Source organism: Nerophis ophidion, linkage group LG11 (genome assembly GCF_033978795.1).
Source record: "Nerophis ophidion isolate RoL-2023_Sa linkage group LG11, RoL_Noph_v1.0, whole genome shotgun sequence".
In the NCBI taxonomy this organism is placed as follows: domain Eukaryota; kingdom Metazoa; phylum Chordata; class Actinopteri; order Syngnathiformes; family Syngnathidae; genus Nerophis; species Nerophis ophidion.
This window is the reverse complement of record NC_084621.1, coordinates 23,505,567-23,525,595: the sequence shown is the minus strand read 5'-3', so window position 1 is coordinate 23,525,595 and position 20,029 is coordinate 23,505,567. Positions and strand designations below refer to the sequence as shown.

Genomic DNA, 20,029 nt, shown 5'->3' with positions numbered 1-20,029 from the left:
TAATTAATGACAGGGCGATTCGTATGCGATTTTATTTTATTAATTTGATTCCCAGACCTTTCCTGCTCCTTATTTGGTAAGACTATAAAGGCTAATTCCCCCAGCTTACCGTATTGAAGTGAAGTGAATTATATTTATATAGCGCTTTTCTCTAGTGACTCAAAGCGCTTTACATAGTGAAACCCAATGTCTAAGTTACATTTTAAACCAGTGTGTGTGGCACTGGGAGCAGGTGGGGAAAGTGTCTTGGCCAAGGACACAACGGCAGTGACTAGGATGGCGGAAGCGGGGATCGAACCTGCAACCCTCAAGTTGCTGGCACGGCCGCTCTACCAACCGAGCTATGCCACCCCCTGCAGGTGATTTCAAGTTTTTATTTTGTTAAATTTGTTATTTTGCACACAAACATTTTTTTTTAAATAATTGTACGGTTTATTTCCCAGGAATTTGTTTCAATCTAAAATAATTCTTAAATTTTATTCAATATTGATTTAAAAAATATAATAATTTCACATAATTAAAGTGATTTTTTTTGGTATTAATGTGTGTGGAGGGGGATTAAAATAAAATTGGTGAATAGTCAAAGGGGAACTGCACTTTTTTTTAAATTTGGGTTATCATTCATAATCCTTATGCAGGACAAGAACTACAAACCCGGTTTCCATATGAGTTGGGAAATTGCGTTAGATGTAAATATAAACGGAATACAATGATATGCAAATCCTTTTCAACCCATATTCAATTGAATGCACTACAAAGACACGATATTTGATGTTCAAACTCATAAACTTTATTTTTTTTTTTGCAAATAATAATTAATTTAGAATTTCATGGCTGCAACACGTGCCAAAGTAGTTGGGAAATGGCATGTTCACCACTGTGTTACATCACCTTTTCTTTTGACAACACTCAATAAACTGAGGAAACTAATTGTTGAAGCTTTGAGAGTGGAATTCTTTCCCATTCTTGTTTTATGTTGAGCTTCAGTCGTTCAACAGTCCGGGGTATCCTCTGTCGTATTTTACGCTTAATAATGCACCACACATTTTCGATGGGAGACAGGTCTGGGCCAGGAAAGTACCCGCACTCTTCTTTTTACGAAGCCACGCTGTTGTAACACATCCTGAATGTGGCTTGGCATTGTCTTGCTGAAATAAGCAGGGGCGTCCATGAAAAAGACGGCGCTTAGATGACAACATATGTTGTTCCAAAACCTGTATGTACCTTTCAGCATCAATTGTGCCTTCACGGATGTGTAAGTTACCCATGCCTTGGGCACTAATGCACCCCCATACTTTTGAACTTTGCATCGATAACAGTCTGGATGGTTCGCTTCCCCTTTGGTCCGGATAACACAATGTCAAATATTTCCAAAAACAATTTGAAATGTGCACTCGTCAGACCGCAGAACACTTTTCCACTTTGCATCAGTCCATATTAGATGATCTCGGGCCCAGAGAAGCCGGCGGCGTTTCTGGATGTTGTTGATATATGTTTTTCGCTTTGCATATTAGAGCTTTAACTTGCACTTACAGATGTAGCGACAAACTGTATTTAGTGACAGTGGTTTTCTGAAGTGTTCCTGAGCCCATGGGGTGATATCCTTTAGAGATTGATATCTGTTCTTGATACAGTGCCGTCTGAGGGATCGAGGGTCACGGTCATTCAATGTTGGTTTCTGGCCATGCGGCTTAAGTGGAGTGATTTCTCCAGATTCTCTGAACCTTTTGATGATATTGTGGACCGTAGATGTTGAAATCCCTAAATTTCTTGCAATTGCACTTTGAGAAACGTTCTTAAACTGTTTGGCTATTTGCTCACACAGTTGCGGACAAAGGGGTGTACCTCACACCATCCTTTCTTTTGAAAGACTGAGCATTTTTTGGGAAGCTGTTTTTATACCCAATCATGGCACCCACCTGTTCCTAATTAGCCTGCACACCTGTGGGATGTTCCAAATATCCAATCCAATCCAATCCACTTTATTTACATAGCACATTTAAACAACAATAACGTTTCCAAAGTGCTGCACAGCCATGTTAAAAACAATTGTAAATAAATAAATAAAATAAAATTAAAAAAAAGTATGTATATATATATATTATGCTCCACCAATGACTGAATAAAAACAAAAAATAAATAAATATAAAACCAATAAAAACAATATAAAAACAAATATGATTAAAAACTATTTTAAAGGGTAAAATCAATTAAAACAGTAAAATAGAAATCAAAGTGTATAAAAAACACAGAGGACAACAGAGAACAGAGGACCACACAACTCACGTAGTGTTAAAAGCCAAAGAATAAAAGTGGGTCTTAAGACGAGACTTAAAACACTCCACTGTGGAAGCAGTTTGAACATGGAGCGGCATAGTGTTCCAGAGCTTAGGGCCGACCACAGAGAAGGCCCTGTCTCCCCTGGTCTTAAGTCTGGTCTTGGGCACCACGAGCTGGAACTGGCTCTCGGACCTCAGAGCGCGCGCAGGAATGTAAATTTGGATAAGGTCCGAGATATATTGAGGTGCCAATCCATGTAAAGATTTAAAAACAAACAGCAATGTTTTAAAATCAATTCTAAAATGAACAGGAAGCCAGTGCAAACTCTGAAGAATTGGGGTTATATGCTGGCGTTTCCTGGCCCCTGTTAAAAGTCGTGCTGCCGCGTTCTGGACTAACTGCAACCGGGGGAGAGCTTTTTGGCTAATGCCAGCATAAAGTGCATTGCTGTAGTCCAGGCGATTTGAAATAAAAGCATGCACGACTTGTTCAAAAAGGTTAAAAGATAAAAACTGTTTAACCTTTGCTAAAAGACGAAGGTGATAAAAACACGATTTTAAAACGCCATTGACTTGTTTGTCTAGTTTAAAATCGCTGTCTATAGTGACGCCAAGGCTGGTGATAAGTGTTTAATGAGTGTTCCTCAATTTTATCAGTATTTTTTGCCACCTTTCCCAACTTCTTTGTCACGTGTTGCAGCCATGACATTGTAAGTTGAATATTATTTGCAGAAAAAAAAAAGTTTATCAGTTTGAACATCAAATATGTTGTCTTTGTAGAAACCCTGTTTCCATATGAGTTGGGAAATTGTGTTAGATGTAAATATAAACGGAATACAATGATTTGCAAATCATTTTCAACCCATAATTAGTTGAATAGGCTACATAGACAACATATTTGATGTTCAAACTGATAAACATTTTTTTGTGTGCAAATAATCATTAACTTACAATTTGATGCCAGCAACACAAGACAAAGAAGTTGGGAAAGGTGGCAATAAATACTAATAAAGTTGAGAAATACTCATCAAACACTTATTTGGAACAACCCACAGGTGCGCAGGCTAATTGGGAACAGGTGGGTGCCATGATTTGGTATAAAAGCAGCTTCCATGAAATGCTAAGTAATTCACAAACAAGGATGGGGCGAGGGTCACCAATTAGTAAGCAAATTGGCGAACAGTTTTAGAACAACATTTCTCAACGAGCAATTGCAAGGAATTTAGGGATTTTACCATCTACGGTCTGTAAAATCATCAAAAGGTTCAGAGAATCTTGAGAAATCATTGTACGTAAGCGTTGATATCACGGGCCTTTGATCCCTCAGGCGGTACTGCATCAAAAACTGACATCAGTGTGTAAAGGATATCACCACATGGGCTCAGGAACACTTCATAAAGCCACTATTAGTAACTACAGTTGGTCGCTACATCTGTAAGTGCAAGTTAAAACTCTGCTATGCAAAACAAAACCCATTTATCAACAACACCAAGGAACGCCGCTGGCTTGGCTGGGCCTAAGCTCATCTAAGGTGGACTGATGCAAAGTGGAAAAGTGTTCTGTGGTCTGACAAGTCCACATTTCAAATTATATTTGGAAACTGTGGACGTGGTGTCCTCCGGAACAAAGAGGAAAATAACCATCCGGATGACATATGTTGTCATCCAAGTTGTGATGACTCCTTTTCTGCATGGTAATGCCGGTGTTGTTTTCCCGTGGATGCGTCGAAGCAGAACACAGCAAAGGTAAGATATAATGTATTTGTTACATAATAAAAAGGCTAGGAACAAAAACACTGGTGTAAAGAGAAGGCAAACAAAAGACGCTAGTATGAGAGCTAGAAAAAAGGTGAAATAACTGAAAACATCCATTCATCTCCCGCTTATCCGAGGTCGGGTCGCGGGGGCAGCAGCCTAAGCAGGGAAGCCAAGACTTCCCTCTCCCCAGCCACTTAGTCTAGCTCTTCCCGGAAGATCCCGAGGCGTTCTCAGACCAGCCGGGACACATAGTCTTCCCAACGTTTCCTGGGTCTTCCCCATGGTTTCCTACCGTTTGAACGTGCCCTAAACACCTCCCTAGGGAGGCGTTCGATGTGGAGGAGCAGCGGCTTTACTTTGAGTTCCTCCCGGATGACAGAGCTTCTCACCCTATCTCTAAGGGAGAGCCCCGCCACCCGGTGGAGGAAACTCATTTCAGCCGCTTGTACCCGTGATCTTGTCCTTTCGGTCATGACCCAAAGCTCATGACCATAGGTGATGATGGGAACGTAGCTCGACCGGTAAATTGAGAGCTTTGCCTTCCGGCTCAGCGCCTTCTTCACCACAACGGATTGGTACAATGTCCGCATTACTGAAGACGCCGCACCGATCCGCCTGTTGATCTCACGATCCACTCTTCCCTCACTCGTCAACAAGACTCCTAGGTACTTGAACTCCTCCACTTGGGGCAGGGTCTCCTCCCCAACCCGGAGATGGCACTCCACCCTTTTCCGGGCTGAAAACATGTTTTTTACATTCTAGTTTCTTCAAAAAGCCACCATTTTGCTCTGATTACAGCTTTGCACACTCTTGGCATTCTCTGGATGAGCTTCAAGAGGTAGTCATATGACATGGTTTTCACTTCGCAGGTGTTCTTGAGTTTACTGAAGAATTTGTGAAACTGAAACAATGAAAAAAGAACTCCATTGTAAGTTAATAACACTAACACAGACATTTGTAAATGCTTGTTAGCATATTAGCTAATGCTATAGACCAGGGGTCGGGAACCTTTTTGGTTGAGAGAGCCATGAAAGCCAAATATTTCAAAATGTATTTCCGTGAGAGCCATATCATATTTTTTAACACTGAATACAACTAAATGCGTGCATTTTTAAGTAAGACCAACATTTTTAGAGTATAAGTCTCTTATTCTTTTTAATAACATTGTTAATCTGAAGCTAACCAATAATAAATAAAAATGTCATGTCTGTTGATCATGTTTTTGTTTGGCCATGTGCTGTTCGTCCTTTGGACTCTTTAAGTTCCTGTTTTTTTCCACTCCCTTGTCTGGTTTTCTTGGTTACTCATTTTGTCCACCTGTCTCTGGTGGACAAAATGCCCACTCACCTGCTTCCCGAGACCTAATCAGAGGCAGTATTTAAGCTCGTCTTCGCCAGTCAGTCGCCCTGTGCTGACTTGTTTCATGCCTTGCCATAGTTTCGTGCTTCATGCCATGCCAAGTAAGTTTTGTTTGATTTATGGTTCTTAGTCTGTTTATGCATTAGCTTTGTTCTTTAGCCCAAGTTGTACCTCCGCTGTGAGCGATTTTTGTTTGTATATTTTTTTAGTTCAAATTAAATCATGTTTTTACCTAAATGCCATGTCCCGAGTAGTCCGTCTGCCTTCCTGGGAGAACGACACCGCAGCAAGCTGCAACCCCCCCCCCACGTGACATAAAATACTTCTTACCATTAATGCGACTTCTTGAACAGCTGCGGTAGAAAACGAATGGATGGATATAAATGCATGAGAATGTTTTATATTTTGCACGTTATTTTTAGCACTGTGATTACCATCGAAATTATTCATAATTATCGCGTTAAGCAATGTCAGCTAAGATTGATCTGAAAGCCAGATGCAGTCATCAAAAGAGCCACATCTGGCTCTAGAGCCATAGGTTCCCTACCCCTGCTATAGACGCTGGCTTCGTTGCATTACGATGGCACGTACAAATATGCATGAAAACACTCTTACGGACATCGCACATGGGATGGTCAAGTAAGTAAGATTTGTTTTAGTTATATTGTAAAATTGGTGATGAAGAATCATTTCAAGCAGAAACGCTTTGGACGGTGTCAGAATAATTGTATCTCAGTCATCACAAAATTGTGTGTTTCCATGAGTTCCCGGTGAGCAGAGAAAAGTTGTCTTTGATCTACCAAGCAAAAGGCTTCTAAAACTCCACTGTGTAGGATGGGAAGTGACATTAAGGTGTCTGTCTCTTTGATGTATTGTAATCCACAGGAAGATTTTGTCTTGACCCGAGATCTACAAAGCGGAGAGGAAGCAGGACCTGATCCCCCGTCCAGCCAGCTTTTCTTTGAACTGTTGTCTAACCAAAGGCCGCGGCTGTTTACGACCCCCGTGCCTTTTGATACAGCTGTTTCCATGTAATCTGGGAAAGTCCAAATAAAAGAGGAGGCGTTAAAATCTTTCGTCAGAGAGTGGTGGAAGACTGTACATAGAGTACAGCCCAGACGTTTCTCCTCATTGAGCTAAATTAAATTCTGTCTCCGATTAATTCCTTGCTTCTTGTCTGTTTAATAGATGTCATCAGTGTTTGAACCTGACGGACGGCTCAAATACGGAACAGCACTTTTGTTTCAAGGTTGAAAGCTTAGTCCAAACCAGGGGTAGGGAACCTATGGCTCTCGAGCCAGATGTGGCTCTTTTGATGGACGCATCTGGCTCTCAGATAAATCTTAGCTGACATTGCCTAACATGATAAGAAATGAACATTTCCACTGGTAATCAGAGTTTAAAATAAAGTTAAAAAATATAAAACATTCTCATGCATTTTAATCTATCCACCCGTTTCCGACAGCACCTGTTTAAGAAGTTGCATTAATAATAAGAAGTACTTTATTTACTATTGGTTAGCTTCAGAATAACAATGTTATTAAAAAAAATACGAGACTAATTATACTCAAAAAATGTTGACGTTACTTAAAAATGCACACATTTAGTTGTATTCAGTGTTATAAAATATTATATGGCTCTCACCGAAATACATTTTAAAATATTTGGTTTTCATGGCTCTCTCAGCCAAAAAGGTTCCCGACCCCTGGTCTAAACAGAAGAGCGCTGTAGCACCTGCAGTGAGCAAACTCGACCAAAAGATGACGCCACAGCACAAACAATAACACTTTTTTTTTTCCTAAAAACTTTTTGCATTATGGCTATCAGCAAAGAAAAATCAGTAGATTAATTGCACCAGTTTATAAACTGCAGGATTCAAAGCGTAGGAAATAATTAGCGACTAATAGTCCGGAATTTACGGTACGCATTGTGAGAATCATGTTGAATCGAATATCGACTCTTAATTGAATCGGTATCGGATGGAATCGTTAGCTGCCCAAAGATTCACACCCCTTATGTAAAACGTGATGCCGTGTGGGGGTTTTCTGCTGATGCTCTAAAAAATAACTTTTTTGTTCCAAACAGCCAGACCTCGTTCAGTTTGTCTTTGTTCAACCCAAAAATGTCCTGACTGACTATTTTTCCTCAACGTTGGAAAGCAAAGAAGATTAAGTGCTGGGACTATTCGACGTGAAAGGTTGCCATAGAATGCAATATTGAGGCCATCCACCTGCTGTGTCAACTTATTACGACTGGACATTTTCCCCTCTCGAGCCTAATTCACTTTTTATGAGCCCCAGTCGGGAACTTTGTTCACGTTGCACATGAAAAGGTGCTAATAATAGCTTGTTGACATCACAGGGTGTTCCTGTAAGCCAGCCTGGCACCTTGCCTGGCAGGAGACTGATGGATGCTGAGGTGACGACGAGGGAGGTGGAGGATGTTTGCACTCCAGCTCTCTCCTCCCTTTATCTCCACTCACCCGAGCGGTCAGGACGGACACAACGAGACTGCCCTCCTGTTTTCACTCGCTTTCTCGAGGAGCGGGAAGCAGCAAGGACGAGAAGAAACCCCTGAGCCTTGCCTGGGTGAACATGAAGTGAGTCCTTTTTATTTTTATTTTTATTTTCTTACGACATGCAACAATATGTATGTTTTCAATTAGGAGGAAACATAATGCAATAACATTAACCCAATCTTGGGTCAAAAATATCTGGGTAGTAGCTACTTTGTACAATTTATTTATTTATTCTTTATATTAGTGTGTGTTCAAACATCGTTTCTCCCAATAGTGAAGTGAATTATATTTATATAGCGCTTTTCTCTAGTGACTCAAAGCGCTTTTACTTAGTGAAACCCATTATCTAAGTTACATTTACACCAGTGTGGCTGGCACTGGGAGCAGGTGGGTAAAGTGTCTTGCCCAAGGACACAACGGCAGTGACTAGGATGGTGGAAGCGGGGATCGAACCTGGAACCCTCAAGTTGCTGGCACGGTCACTCTATCAACCGAGCTATACCTCCCAATACTATTATAAACAAATGTTAGCTCTTCATAATGTTTACAAAAACTTGTAAAAAAAATAGATAGAAATATTACAAAATATGTATTAAAAATGTAAAAAAAAAGAATATAAATTACATACGTCACTTAATTTTACTTCAAAATAAACCCAGACTGGACTTTACGTATTGTGTTGCCATTTTTTTTTTTTAACAAATAATTGATTTCCGTTAAAGTAAAACAAACAAAATGTCTATGGTAATAAAATTGCGTTGCTGTCCCAAAAAAAAATCAAGTTTTTTTTTTTTTAAGTCAATTTAAATTGTGCAAGTAATTTACTGTATTGTATTTAACACGTAAATGTTTATTTAAATACCTTAATATTTTCCAAACAGTGTCTGTAACAAGGCAGTAAAACGGTTGATCGAACAAAACAGAAGTCGTCAAACAAAATGTCTATGGTAATAAAATTGCATTGGTGTCCCCAAAAAAAATCAAGTTCTTTTTTTTTAAGTCAATTTAAATTGTGCAAGTAATTTACTGTATTGTATTTAACATGTAAATGTTTATTTAAATACCTTAATATTTTCCAAACAGTGTCTGTAACAAGGCAGTAAAACGGTTGATCGAACAAAACAGAAGTCGTCGTCAAACAAAAATGTCTATGGTAATAAAATTGCGTTGGTGTCCCAAAAAAAAATCTAAGTCTTTTTTTAAGTCAATTCAAATTGTGCAAGTAATTTGCTGTATTGTATTTAACACGTAAATGTTTATTTAAATACCTTAATATTTTCCAAACAGTGTCTGTAACAAGGCAGTTAAACGGTTGATCGAACAAAACAGAAGTCGTCGTCATGGACCCTCAAGCTGCCACCGGACATGTTAAAAAACAAACAAAAAAAACAACACAACTATAACAAATGAGTAATGAAAGAAAATAAGAACAGATTGATGTGTTTTGAACGGGTTTACATCACAATGTTACAGTTTGACATTCGAACATGTCAGAAAAGAAGCAGGAAGAAGCACATTTTATTAAATCCTACCCCTTACCCCTTTCCTTTCTGGAAATAATTTGTAGCAAAATGGTTCACTTCCTTTTTTGACAAATATGAACAAATATATTAAATACATATCAACACAGTTCACATGAATCGGTAGTTACTTATATTAAATTACATTACTTATTTTTTAAATTTAATTTAAATTAAATGAAATTATATAAAAGTTAAATTTAAAAAAAGAATATAATTTATATCTGTCAGTTTATTTTGCTTCAAAATAAACCCAGACTGGACTTTATGTATTGTGTTACCACGTTTTGAACAAATAATTATCATATACTGTATTTAAGTAAAACATCAAACATAATGTGTATGATAATAAAATGTCGTTTTTTTCAAAGTTAATTTAAATTGTGCAAGTAATTTACTGTATTGTATTTAACATGTAAATGTTTATTTACATACCTCAATTGTTTCTAAACAGTATCTGTAACACGGCAGTAAAACGGTTGATCGAACAAAACAGAAGTCGTTGTCATGGACCCACGAGCTGCCACCGGACATGTTAAAAAACAACAACAAAAAACACACAGCAATAAAAAAACGAGTAATGAGAGAAAATAACAACAGAGTGATGTGTTGCAAACGTATTTACATCACAAGTTTACAGTTTGACACTCGAACATGTCAGAAAAGGAGCAGGAAGAAGCAAATTTGATTAAATCCTACCCCTTACCCCTTTCCTGTCTGGAAATAATTTGTAACAAAATACTTCCTTTTTTGACAACAATGAACAAATATATTAAATATCAATACAGTTCACATGAATTGATAGTTAATTATATTAAATCACATAATTTTTTTAAAATTTAATCTAAATGAAATCATATGAACATTAAATAAATAAAAAATAATAATTTATATCCGTTAGTTTATTTTTCTTCAAAATAAACCCAGACTGGACTTTATGTATTGTGTTACCACATTTTGAACAAATAATTATCATATACTGTAATTAAGTAAAACATCAAACAAAATGTGTACGATAATAGAATTTCGTTTTTTTTTAAAGTTAATTTAAATTGTGCAAGTAATTTACTGTATTGTATTTAACTTGTAAATGTTTATTTACATACCTCAATTGTTTCTAAAAAGTGTCTGTAACACGGCAGTAAAACGGTTGATCGAACAAAACAGAAGTCGTTGTCATGGACCCACGAGCTGCCACCGGACATGCTAAAAAACAAACAAAACAAAAAAACACAGCAAAAACAAACGAGTAATGAAAGAAAATAACAACAGAGTGATGTTTTGCGAACGTGTTTACATCACAGGTTTAAAGTTTGACACTCGAACATGTCAGAAAAGGAGCAGGAAGAAGGATATTTTATGAAATCCTAACCCTTCCCCCTTTCTTGTCTGGAAATAATTTGTAACAAAATAATTCACTTCCTTTTTTGACAACAATGAATGAAAATATTAAATATAATGTATATCAATACAGTTCGCATAAATAGGTAGTTAATACAAAAAATGACACTAATTAATTTTTTTATTTAATTCAAATTAATATAAATTATATTAAATACAAAAAATATATATATAATTTATATATGTCAGTTTATTTTGTTTCAAAATAAACCCACACTGGAATCTATGTATTGTGTTACCATGTTTTGAACAAATAATTGTCGTATATTTAAATAAAACATCGAACAAAATGTGTATGATAATAAAATTGAGATAATGTCAAAATATCAAGGTCCTTTTTTAAGTCAATTTAAATTGTGCAAGTAATTTACTGTACTTTTTTTTAACTCGTAAATGTTTATTTACATGCCTCAATTGTTTCCAAACAGTGTTTGTAACACGGCAGTAAAATGGTTGATCAAACAAAACAGAAGTCGTCGTCATGGACTCACGAGCTTCAAGCGAACATGTTAAAAAATAATAATAAAATAATAATTAGGGGAAAAAAACAATGACAAACAAGTAATGAAATAAAATGACAACAGAGTGATGGGTTGCGAACGTGTTTACATCGCATGTTTACAGTTTCACACTCCAACATGTCTGAAAAGAAGCAGGAAGAAGCAAATCCTATTAATTCCTACCCCTTTCCTGCCTGGAAATCATTTGTAACAAAATGATTCACTTCCTTTTTTGACAACAATGAACAAATATATTAAATATCAATACAGTTCCCATGAATAGGTAGTTAATTAAATGAAATTATTTTTTAAATTTATATTAAACGTAATTAAATTACATTAATTATTATTAAAATAAAGACATAAATAAATTCAATTCAATTCAATTACAAACATTTTTTTTAATTAAGTTTAAGTATGTAATGATATTGAATTTAAATTAAATAGAAATTAGATTTAAAAAATTACATTTCGTATCAATTACTACAATTAATTGTGATCAAACCGATTAAGAAACAGAATCCTGTGACAGCAGTAAAAAAAAATATTGAGTGTTATTTATTTTTGTCGACTAGTTTTACATCTCAAAACCCCTGTTTTTTTTTTAAACTGACATTGTTGTGAACCTGATTTCAGGTTTATGATGTAAATTACAAAGATAAAAATGGCACATCTGCTTTGTCATACAGAAATATTTAACTACCTTTTTAAAAACGACAGTGTTGGCTTGTAATCCTTAAAAACAGCAAACCGCTCCTATTGCACAACAGGCAAAGGGAGGTAGTTAACATGGTAGCAGTCAGGTAATAGACAGATATCATCTATTGCTGTATGGCGAGTGATTACACAGCTGGATGTAGTGCGGAATGAAGGAGTTCTTGAATGGAACACTGTGGGAACGAAGCTGAAGGAGCCTGTTGGAGTAAAAGCTCCGCTGTACCTCAATTGTCTGGTGGAGTCGGTGGGCAGGATTGTCTGTGATGGCGAGCAGTTTGTCCAGTGTCCTCCTGTCCCTTACTGACACAAACTTCTCCAACTGGGTGCCAATAGTTTGGCCGGCTTTCCGGATCAGTTTGATCCGGTTTCAGTCCATTTTGGCTGGTGCTGCTCCCCCAACAAACCGCTGCAAAGTACAGGGCACTGGCCACAACAGACTGAAAACAATTCTCCAATTATATTTTTATTATACAAACCCCGTTTCCATAAGTTGGCAAATTGTGTTAGATGTAAATATAAACAGAATACAATGATTTGCAAATCATTTTCAACTCATATTCAGTTAGATATCCTACAAAGACAACATATTTGATGTTCAAACTGACAAACATTTTTTTTTTGTTGCAAATAATCATTAAAGGGGAACATTATCACCAGACCTATGCAAGCGTCAATATATACCTTGATGGTGCAGAAAAAACACCATATATTTTTTTAACCGATTTCCGAACTCTGAATGGGTGAATTTTGGTGAATTAAACGCCTTTCCGTTTAACGCTCTTTTTGCGATGATGTCAGAACGTGACGTCTCCGAGGTAATACAGCCGCCATTTTCATTTTCAACACATTGTAAACATTGGGTCTCAGCTCTGTTATTTTCCGTTTTTTCGACTTTTTTTTGGAACCTTGGAGACATCATGCCTCGTCGGTGTGTTGTCGGAGGGTGTAACAACACTAACAGGGAGGGATTCAAGTTGCACCACTGGCCCGAAGATGCAAAAGTGTCTGCCGCCAGACCCCCATTGAATGTGCCAGAGTGTCTCCACATTTTATCCGCGATGCTAAGGCAGACATGACACAGAGATGTATGAATAACCTGCAGATGCATTTGCAACGATAAATTCAACGGAATCACAAAGGTGGGTTTTGTTGATGTTATTGACTTATGTGCTAATCAGACATATTTGGTTGCGGCGTGACTGCCAGCTAATCGATGCTAACATGCTACGCTAATCGACGCTATCATGCTATTTACCGGCGGTGCTAAAGCAGACATGTCACAGAGATGTATGGATAACCTGCAGATGCATTTGCAACTATAAAGTCAACGAATTCACAAAGTTGAGTTTTGTTGATGTTGACTGCCAGCTAATCGATGCTAACATGCTACGCTAATCGATGCTAACATGCTATTTACCGGCGGTGCTAAAGCAGACATGGCACAGAGATGTATGGATAACCTTCAGATGCATTTGCAACTATAAAGTCAACAAATTCACAAAGTTGAGTTTTGTTGATGTTGACTGCCAGGTAATCGATGCTAACATGCTACGCTAATCGATGCTAACATGCTATTTACTGGCGGTGCTAAAGCAGACATGGCACAGAGATGTATGGATAACCTGCTGATGCATTTGCAACTATATTACGTTTCCTTCCACCCACATTTAATGCGAAAAAAACACTTACCAATCGACGGATTTAAGTTGCTCCAGTGTCACGAGATGCGAAAGTCCTGATCGTTTGGTCTGCACATTTTACCGACGATGCTAACGCAGCTATTCGGCCATGCTATGGCTATGAATAGCGTCAATAGCTATTCGCTCAATAGCTTCAGTTTCTTCTTCAATACTTTCATACTCCAACCATCCGTTTCAATACATGTGTAATCTGTTGAATCGCTTAAGCCGCTGAAATCCGAGTCTGAATCCGAGCTAATGTCGCTATATCTTGCTGTGGTATTCGCCGTTGTTTGTTTACATTGGCAGCACTGTATGACGTCACAGGGAAATTGATAGTCGCATCGCAAATAGCGAAAATCAAGCACTTAAAAGGTTTTTTTAGGGATATTCGGGGACCGGTAAATTTTTTTTTAAAAATTCAAAAAATACAACAAGCCACTGGGAACTGATTTTTATTGTTTTGAACCCTTTTGAAATTGTGATAATGTTCCCCTTTAACTTTAGAATTCGATGCCAGCAACACGTGACAAAGAAGTTGGGAAAGGTGGCAATAAATACTGATAAAGTTGAAGAATGCTCATCAAACACTGATTTGGAACATCCCACAGGTGTGCAGGCTAATTGGGAACAGGTGGGTGCCATGACTGGGTGTAAAAACAGCTTCCCAAAGAATGCTCAGTCTTTCACAAGAAAGGATGGGGCGAGGTACACCCCTTTGTCCACAACTGCGTGAGCAAATAGTCAAATAGTTTAAGAACAATATTGGAGCCAGAAGAAAGCATTGCCCTTGTTTCAGCCGGTGATGCAACCGGGGCCGGGAAAGACTGTGCACTTGCAACGTTCCAGTCAGAGTTAAGGCAGGAAAAGGGAACAGGTATGTTCAGACCTATGCCTTCCTCAATCCAGGCAGCACAGCTACATTTTGCACGGAGAATCTAATGAATAAGCTGAATGTGAAAGGACGCAAAATACGAATTGTTTTGCGAACAATGGCACAGGAAAAGCCTGCAAAGACTTACTGTATGAGGTCAAAGGACTGGAGGTTGGAGACCTGGAAGGGTTCACATATCTGGACCTGCCAAAAGTGTATACACAGAGGAAGATACCGGTCTCAAAGAAAGACATCATCACAAAGACTGACATGAAGAGGTGGCCATATCTTGGTGGCATCGACTTGAAGGAAATTGAGGCAGACGTTGAACTTCTTATTGGGACTGATGTTCCTTGAGCAATGGAGCCGTGGAATATAATAAAGTTAAAAAAATGGACCATATGCAGTACAAACCATACTGGGATGGGTAGTAACTGGACCACTCAGTTGCAGTGCTACAGAACTTGCTGGGCCCACTGCGGTGTTAACTAACAGAATCTCAGTAATTGAGCCGAAGGATGTCCTCATCAGACAACATAACCAGGATTTCTCTGACAACATATATGAGGAGAAAAATGAGATAAATGTTTTATGGAGATCGCCTCTAGTTCAGTGTTTCTCAAAGATGGTCACGATTTTTTGCCACTGCTTTTCCGGGATAAAGACGAAGTTATGCCTGATAACTATTATTTGGTAAAAGAAGATACACGCATCTCAAGAAAAGTAAAGAAAAGGTCAAGAAGGACAAAGGAGAGAAACGTGACAAAACCAAGAAAGAAACAGAAAATCAAGGACTCCACCAAGGACAAGACATGGCCAAGAGCCAAAGTTCAGAAGGACGAGTCGGAGTACAAAATCTACAGTTGTGATCAAAATTATTCAACCCCCACACAATTTTGGTGTTTTAGCCAGTTGGACATTTATTCCGTATTTTGTTTATAGTCATATCAAATAAAGATGCATTAAATAGACAAATGCAACTTAAATTACATTATATTTTGTAACATACCAAACAGTGTCATTTCTCTTAATAACTCATTGACAAAATGATTCAACCCCTTGAAGATCTTAATTCTTAAGAACAGAATTTGAATCAGGTGTTGAAAACACCTGTAGTTGTGATTAGAACCATAACGAGCAACAATTAAACTGATTGAAAAAGACTTTGACACAAAGCTTCTTGTAGATGGTCAATGGTGTATTTGCAACATGGTGAAGTCCAGGGAGTGGTCAAAGAAGTCAAGAGAGGAGCTAATTTCTCTTCATAAGAAAGAATATGGATATAATAAAATAGCAAAGTCATTACACATTCCAAGAGACACAGTTGGGAGCATAATTCGCAAGTTTAAAGCTAAAGGCACAGTGGAAACACTACCTGGGCGTGGTAGAAAGAAGTTGTTGTGTGCAACTGCTGTCCGGTATTTGAAGAGTACAGTCGTGAAAAACCCCCGGGTAACAGCTGAGGAACTACAACAGGACATTGCAGAGGGGAGAACGCAGGTTTCGTCCCGGACTATAAGGTGCGCACTACAAGATGAAGGCCTCCATGCCAGAACTCCCAGGCGCACCCCACTTCTGACTACCAGGCACAAGTAAAATAGACTCCAGTATGCCAAAAATCATCTGGACAAACCCCAAAGGGTTTGGGAAACTGTTTTATGGAGTGATGAGACACAACTGGAACTCTTTGGGCCTATGAATCAACGTTATGTCTAGAGGAGAAAAAATGAAGCTTACAAAGAGAAGAACAGCTTTCCTACTGTTAAGCATGGTGGGGGGTCAATCATGCTCTGGGGCTGTTTCTCTGCCTCAGGTACCGGGAATCTCCAGCGCATTGAAGGCACTATGAATTCTATTTCCTACCAGGATATATTAGCTGCAAATGTCATGAAGTCAGTGAGGAAGCTGAGGCTTAGGAGAGGTTGGACCTTCCAACAGGACAACAATCCCAAGCATACCTCCAAATCAATATCAGAGTGGTTGCAGAAGAAGGGCTGGAAGACTCTGGAGTGGCCTTCACAGTCGCCAGACTAAATCCTATAGAAAAGCTGTGGTGGGACTTGAAGAAGGCAGTTGCAGCACGCAAGCCCAAGAATATGAATGAACTGGAGGCCTTTGCCCAAGAGGAATGGGCTAAAATATCTGTAGATGGTTGCAGGAAGCTTGTGTCCGGTCATCTATCACGTTTGAAGGATGTCATTAATGCCAAAGGGTGTTCTACTAAGTACTAAAGATGCATGTAACTAGGGGGTTGAATCATTTTGTCAATGAGATGTTAAGAAAATGTTTCTTTTTTTGGGCTTTTGTAAAATAGTGTTACAATTTAAGTTGCATTTGTCTATTTGACACATCTTTATTCGATATGACTGTAAACAAAATACGGAATAAATGTCCATCTTGCTAAAACACCAAAATTGTGTGGGGGTTGAATAATTTTGATCACAACTGTATGACGTCAACAACCGTTTCCTCAACCTGAATGACGCCAAGCTCAGCGCCTCAGATGACCATCATGACAGACGGATGCAAGCAAGACCATGGAACAAGGAAACTCATGGACAATGGACCGTATTGTAAAGACATTTCCAGATGCCAAAGGCCTCGTGAGAAGTGTTTATGTTAAAACCAAGACCAACACGGTTCAATGACCAATAGAAGCTTTGCCTGCTAATGGAAGCAGCTTGATGGACAGAAGGGGGATTCGGTTCTCCAGCCTTGATGACTCGATGACCGCTTCAGATATGACTATGGACTTTGAGACTTGACGAGTAACTCAAGTAACTCAATTAATGTTGAATTTGAAGAACATAATTGTTTGTATTGTATTGTTCTATTATGGCTCCTTTTGAATATTATTATTTATGTAATTGTTTTGACTAAACCACACAATTAGGGGCCGGGATGTTGGAGCTTATTTATATCTTTTATTTATTAATTGTTTTGACAATCTCATTCAATAATGCCAATGAAGATGTTGATTATTTATTGGATGTTTTAGATGGATTATGATTGATTGATTGTGTTCAGCTGCTCACGCTCCTTCTGGTGAGCTGCCTTTGTCTGTCTGTCCGTCATGCTGAAGGAGTGAGGAGTGATATAGTTTGTTTGCCACTAAATAAGTTTATTTTTGATTATATAGAAAGTCAACCACGATGAATATTTTTTTGTTTGTGAAAATAAATTAACATTTTGAATCTAGAAATATTTCCGCGAGTGCTTGTTCAAGAATTTAGTGCGTCATAAAACCTCCTCCTCAAGGCTACTTTACAATCTTTATTTATTTATTTTTTTTTAAACTTATTGGAACGACAGAGTAGCCGTTACAAACAACGTTTCTCAAAGTGCAATTGCAAGAAATTTAGGGATTTCAACATCTACGGTCCATAGTATAATCAAAAAGTTCAGAGAATCTGTAGAAATCACTCCACGTAAGCGGCATGGCCGGAAACCAACATAGAATGACTGACCTTCGATTCCTCAGACGGCACTGTATCAAAAACCGACATCAATCTCTAAAGGATATCACCGCATGGGCTCAGGAACACTTCAGAAAACCACTGTCACTAAATACAGTTTGTCGCTACATCTGTAAGCGCAAGTTAAAGCTCTACTAGGCAACGCTAAAGTCATTTATCAACAACATCCAGAAACGCCGCCGGCTTCTCTGGGCCCGAGATCATCTAAGATGGACTGATGCAAAGTGGAATAGTGTTCTGTGGTCCGACGAGTTCACATTTCAAATTGTTTTTGGAAATATTCGACATTGTGTCATCCGGACCAAAAGGGAAGCGAAAGGGATTTCCCAGAATTATCTTAGTAAATGTGTCTAAAAACATCTGAACATCCCAATGCAATCGCCTTTTTTTCCTATTTCCTTTGTTTTCTAGTCCTTCGCTATCAATATCATCATCCACGAATCTTTCGTCCTCGCTCAAATTAATGGGGAAATTGTCGTTTTCTCGGTCCGAATAGCGCTTCCCGCTGGAGGCTCCCATTACAAACAATGTGAGGATGTGAGGAGCCCTCACCCTTGTGATGTCATTGTCTGCTACTTACGGTACAGACAAGGCTTTATTATCAGCACCAAAAATTGCGAACTTTATCTACGATGTTCTCTACTAAATCCTTTCAGCAAAAATATGGCAATATCACGAAATGATCAATTATGACACATAGAATGGACCTGCTTACCCCGTTTGAATAAGAAAATCTAATTTCAGTAGGCCTTTAGGTCTTTGTTACTTAGAATATGTTCCCCTAGTGTCCAAAAACCTCAAAATTAAGTCTTTGTTACTTAGAATATGTTCTCCATACTAAAGTCTTACCAAAAGCACATAACTTTGTCTTGAATTTGAAAAAAAAAAATAACACTTTATTTTTCACTAAGAAGGCTTCGGTGAATGCGCGTATAAAACTAACGGGGTTCGGCACCTCCAACAAGGTTAAGAACCACTGGTATATATATATATATATATATATATATATATATATATATATATATATATATATATTATATATATATGTGTGTGTATATGTGTATGTATTTGTTTATTATTATTGTGTTTTGTAATCTATTTTTGAAAATTATGAATAAATTTAGAATATGGATGAATAAGAATCGTGGTTCCGATATAAATAAATTTTTTTGTGCCCTCCTAATGGAAAGCCTCTTTCAAACATCGCTGCTTTGTCATTGGCGCTTAAGCGGGGAGTTAAATCGTGAGCCAGAATCACTGCGGCTGTGCAGGATAGAAGCTCCCCAAACTTGTTTCTTCCGAATCAGCTTGGAACATACCAGAAACACTGAGTTGTACCACAATTTGGCTTTTACCACCCTTGGAAAGTCAGCAGAAAACGGGGAGTATCGACGTCACACTCCAGACCACCAGAGGTCAGCACGCCGCTAAAACACTTCATTGTCATTTGTTCCTATGCTTTTTGAGCACGGTGGAGGCCTTCACACATTTGCTTTACTAGATGACTTTCCCACAAGTTTGGCCGTTACATTTCCCAACGATGGCTGTAAATATGTCAAGAAAAAGGTTGTAATTCTTAATAACGACAAAGTGGACAATGAAACGTATTTATTCCCAATTGGCCTCTGCTGGGAAAGTGTCTCGGAAAGGAAGTCAAAGACTATTGAGCCACTTGCAATGCTTGTGTGAGCTCCACCATGTTGCCTAGATGCATCCTCACCCCCGTCGCTCTGCTAGTGTGTGTGTGCGTGTTGTATTTCTAGCCTTCATGAGACACAGACAAGGAAAAGTAGCTTCCATATGAGGAGCTGTTAACAAGTGAGGACATAAATCATGGTCCCAATACTGAAAACCATTGCATCTTAAAGGAGAATGTCTCATTTGCACCCCTGGTGGTGACATCTATCAAAATGAGGGTCTCAAAAAGGAGGAATTTTTCAAATTGACTG

General features: G+C 38.2%; 1 protein-coding gene across 1 annotated transcript in view; it reads left to right on the top strand.

Annotated features, from left to right (window-relative positions):
* Positions 1 to 7,878: 7,878 nt before the first annotated feature.
* Positions 7,879 to 20,029, top strand: part of bcan (brevican) — a 56,998-nt gene continuing 44,847 nt past the window's right edge. Inside the window, exon 1 of the mRNA XM_061915419.1 lies at positions 7,879 to 7,994. Within this exon, the coding sequence (XP_061771403.1) occupies positions 7,990 to 7,994 (5 nt within the window). The 5' untranslated portion in view covers positions 7,879 to 7,989. The remainder of the gene's footprint in view (positions 7,995 to 20,029) is intronic.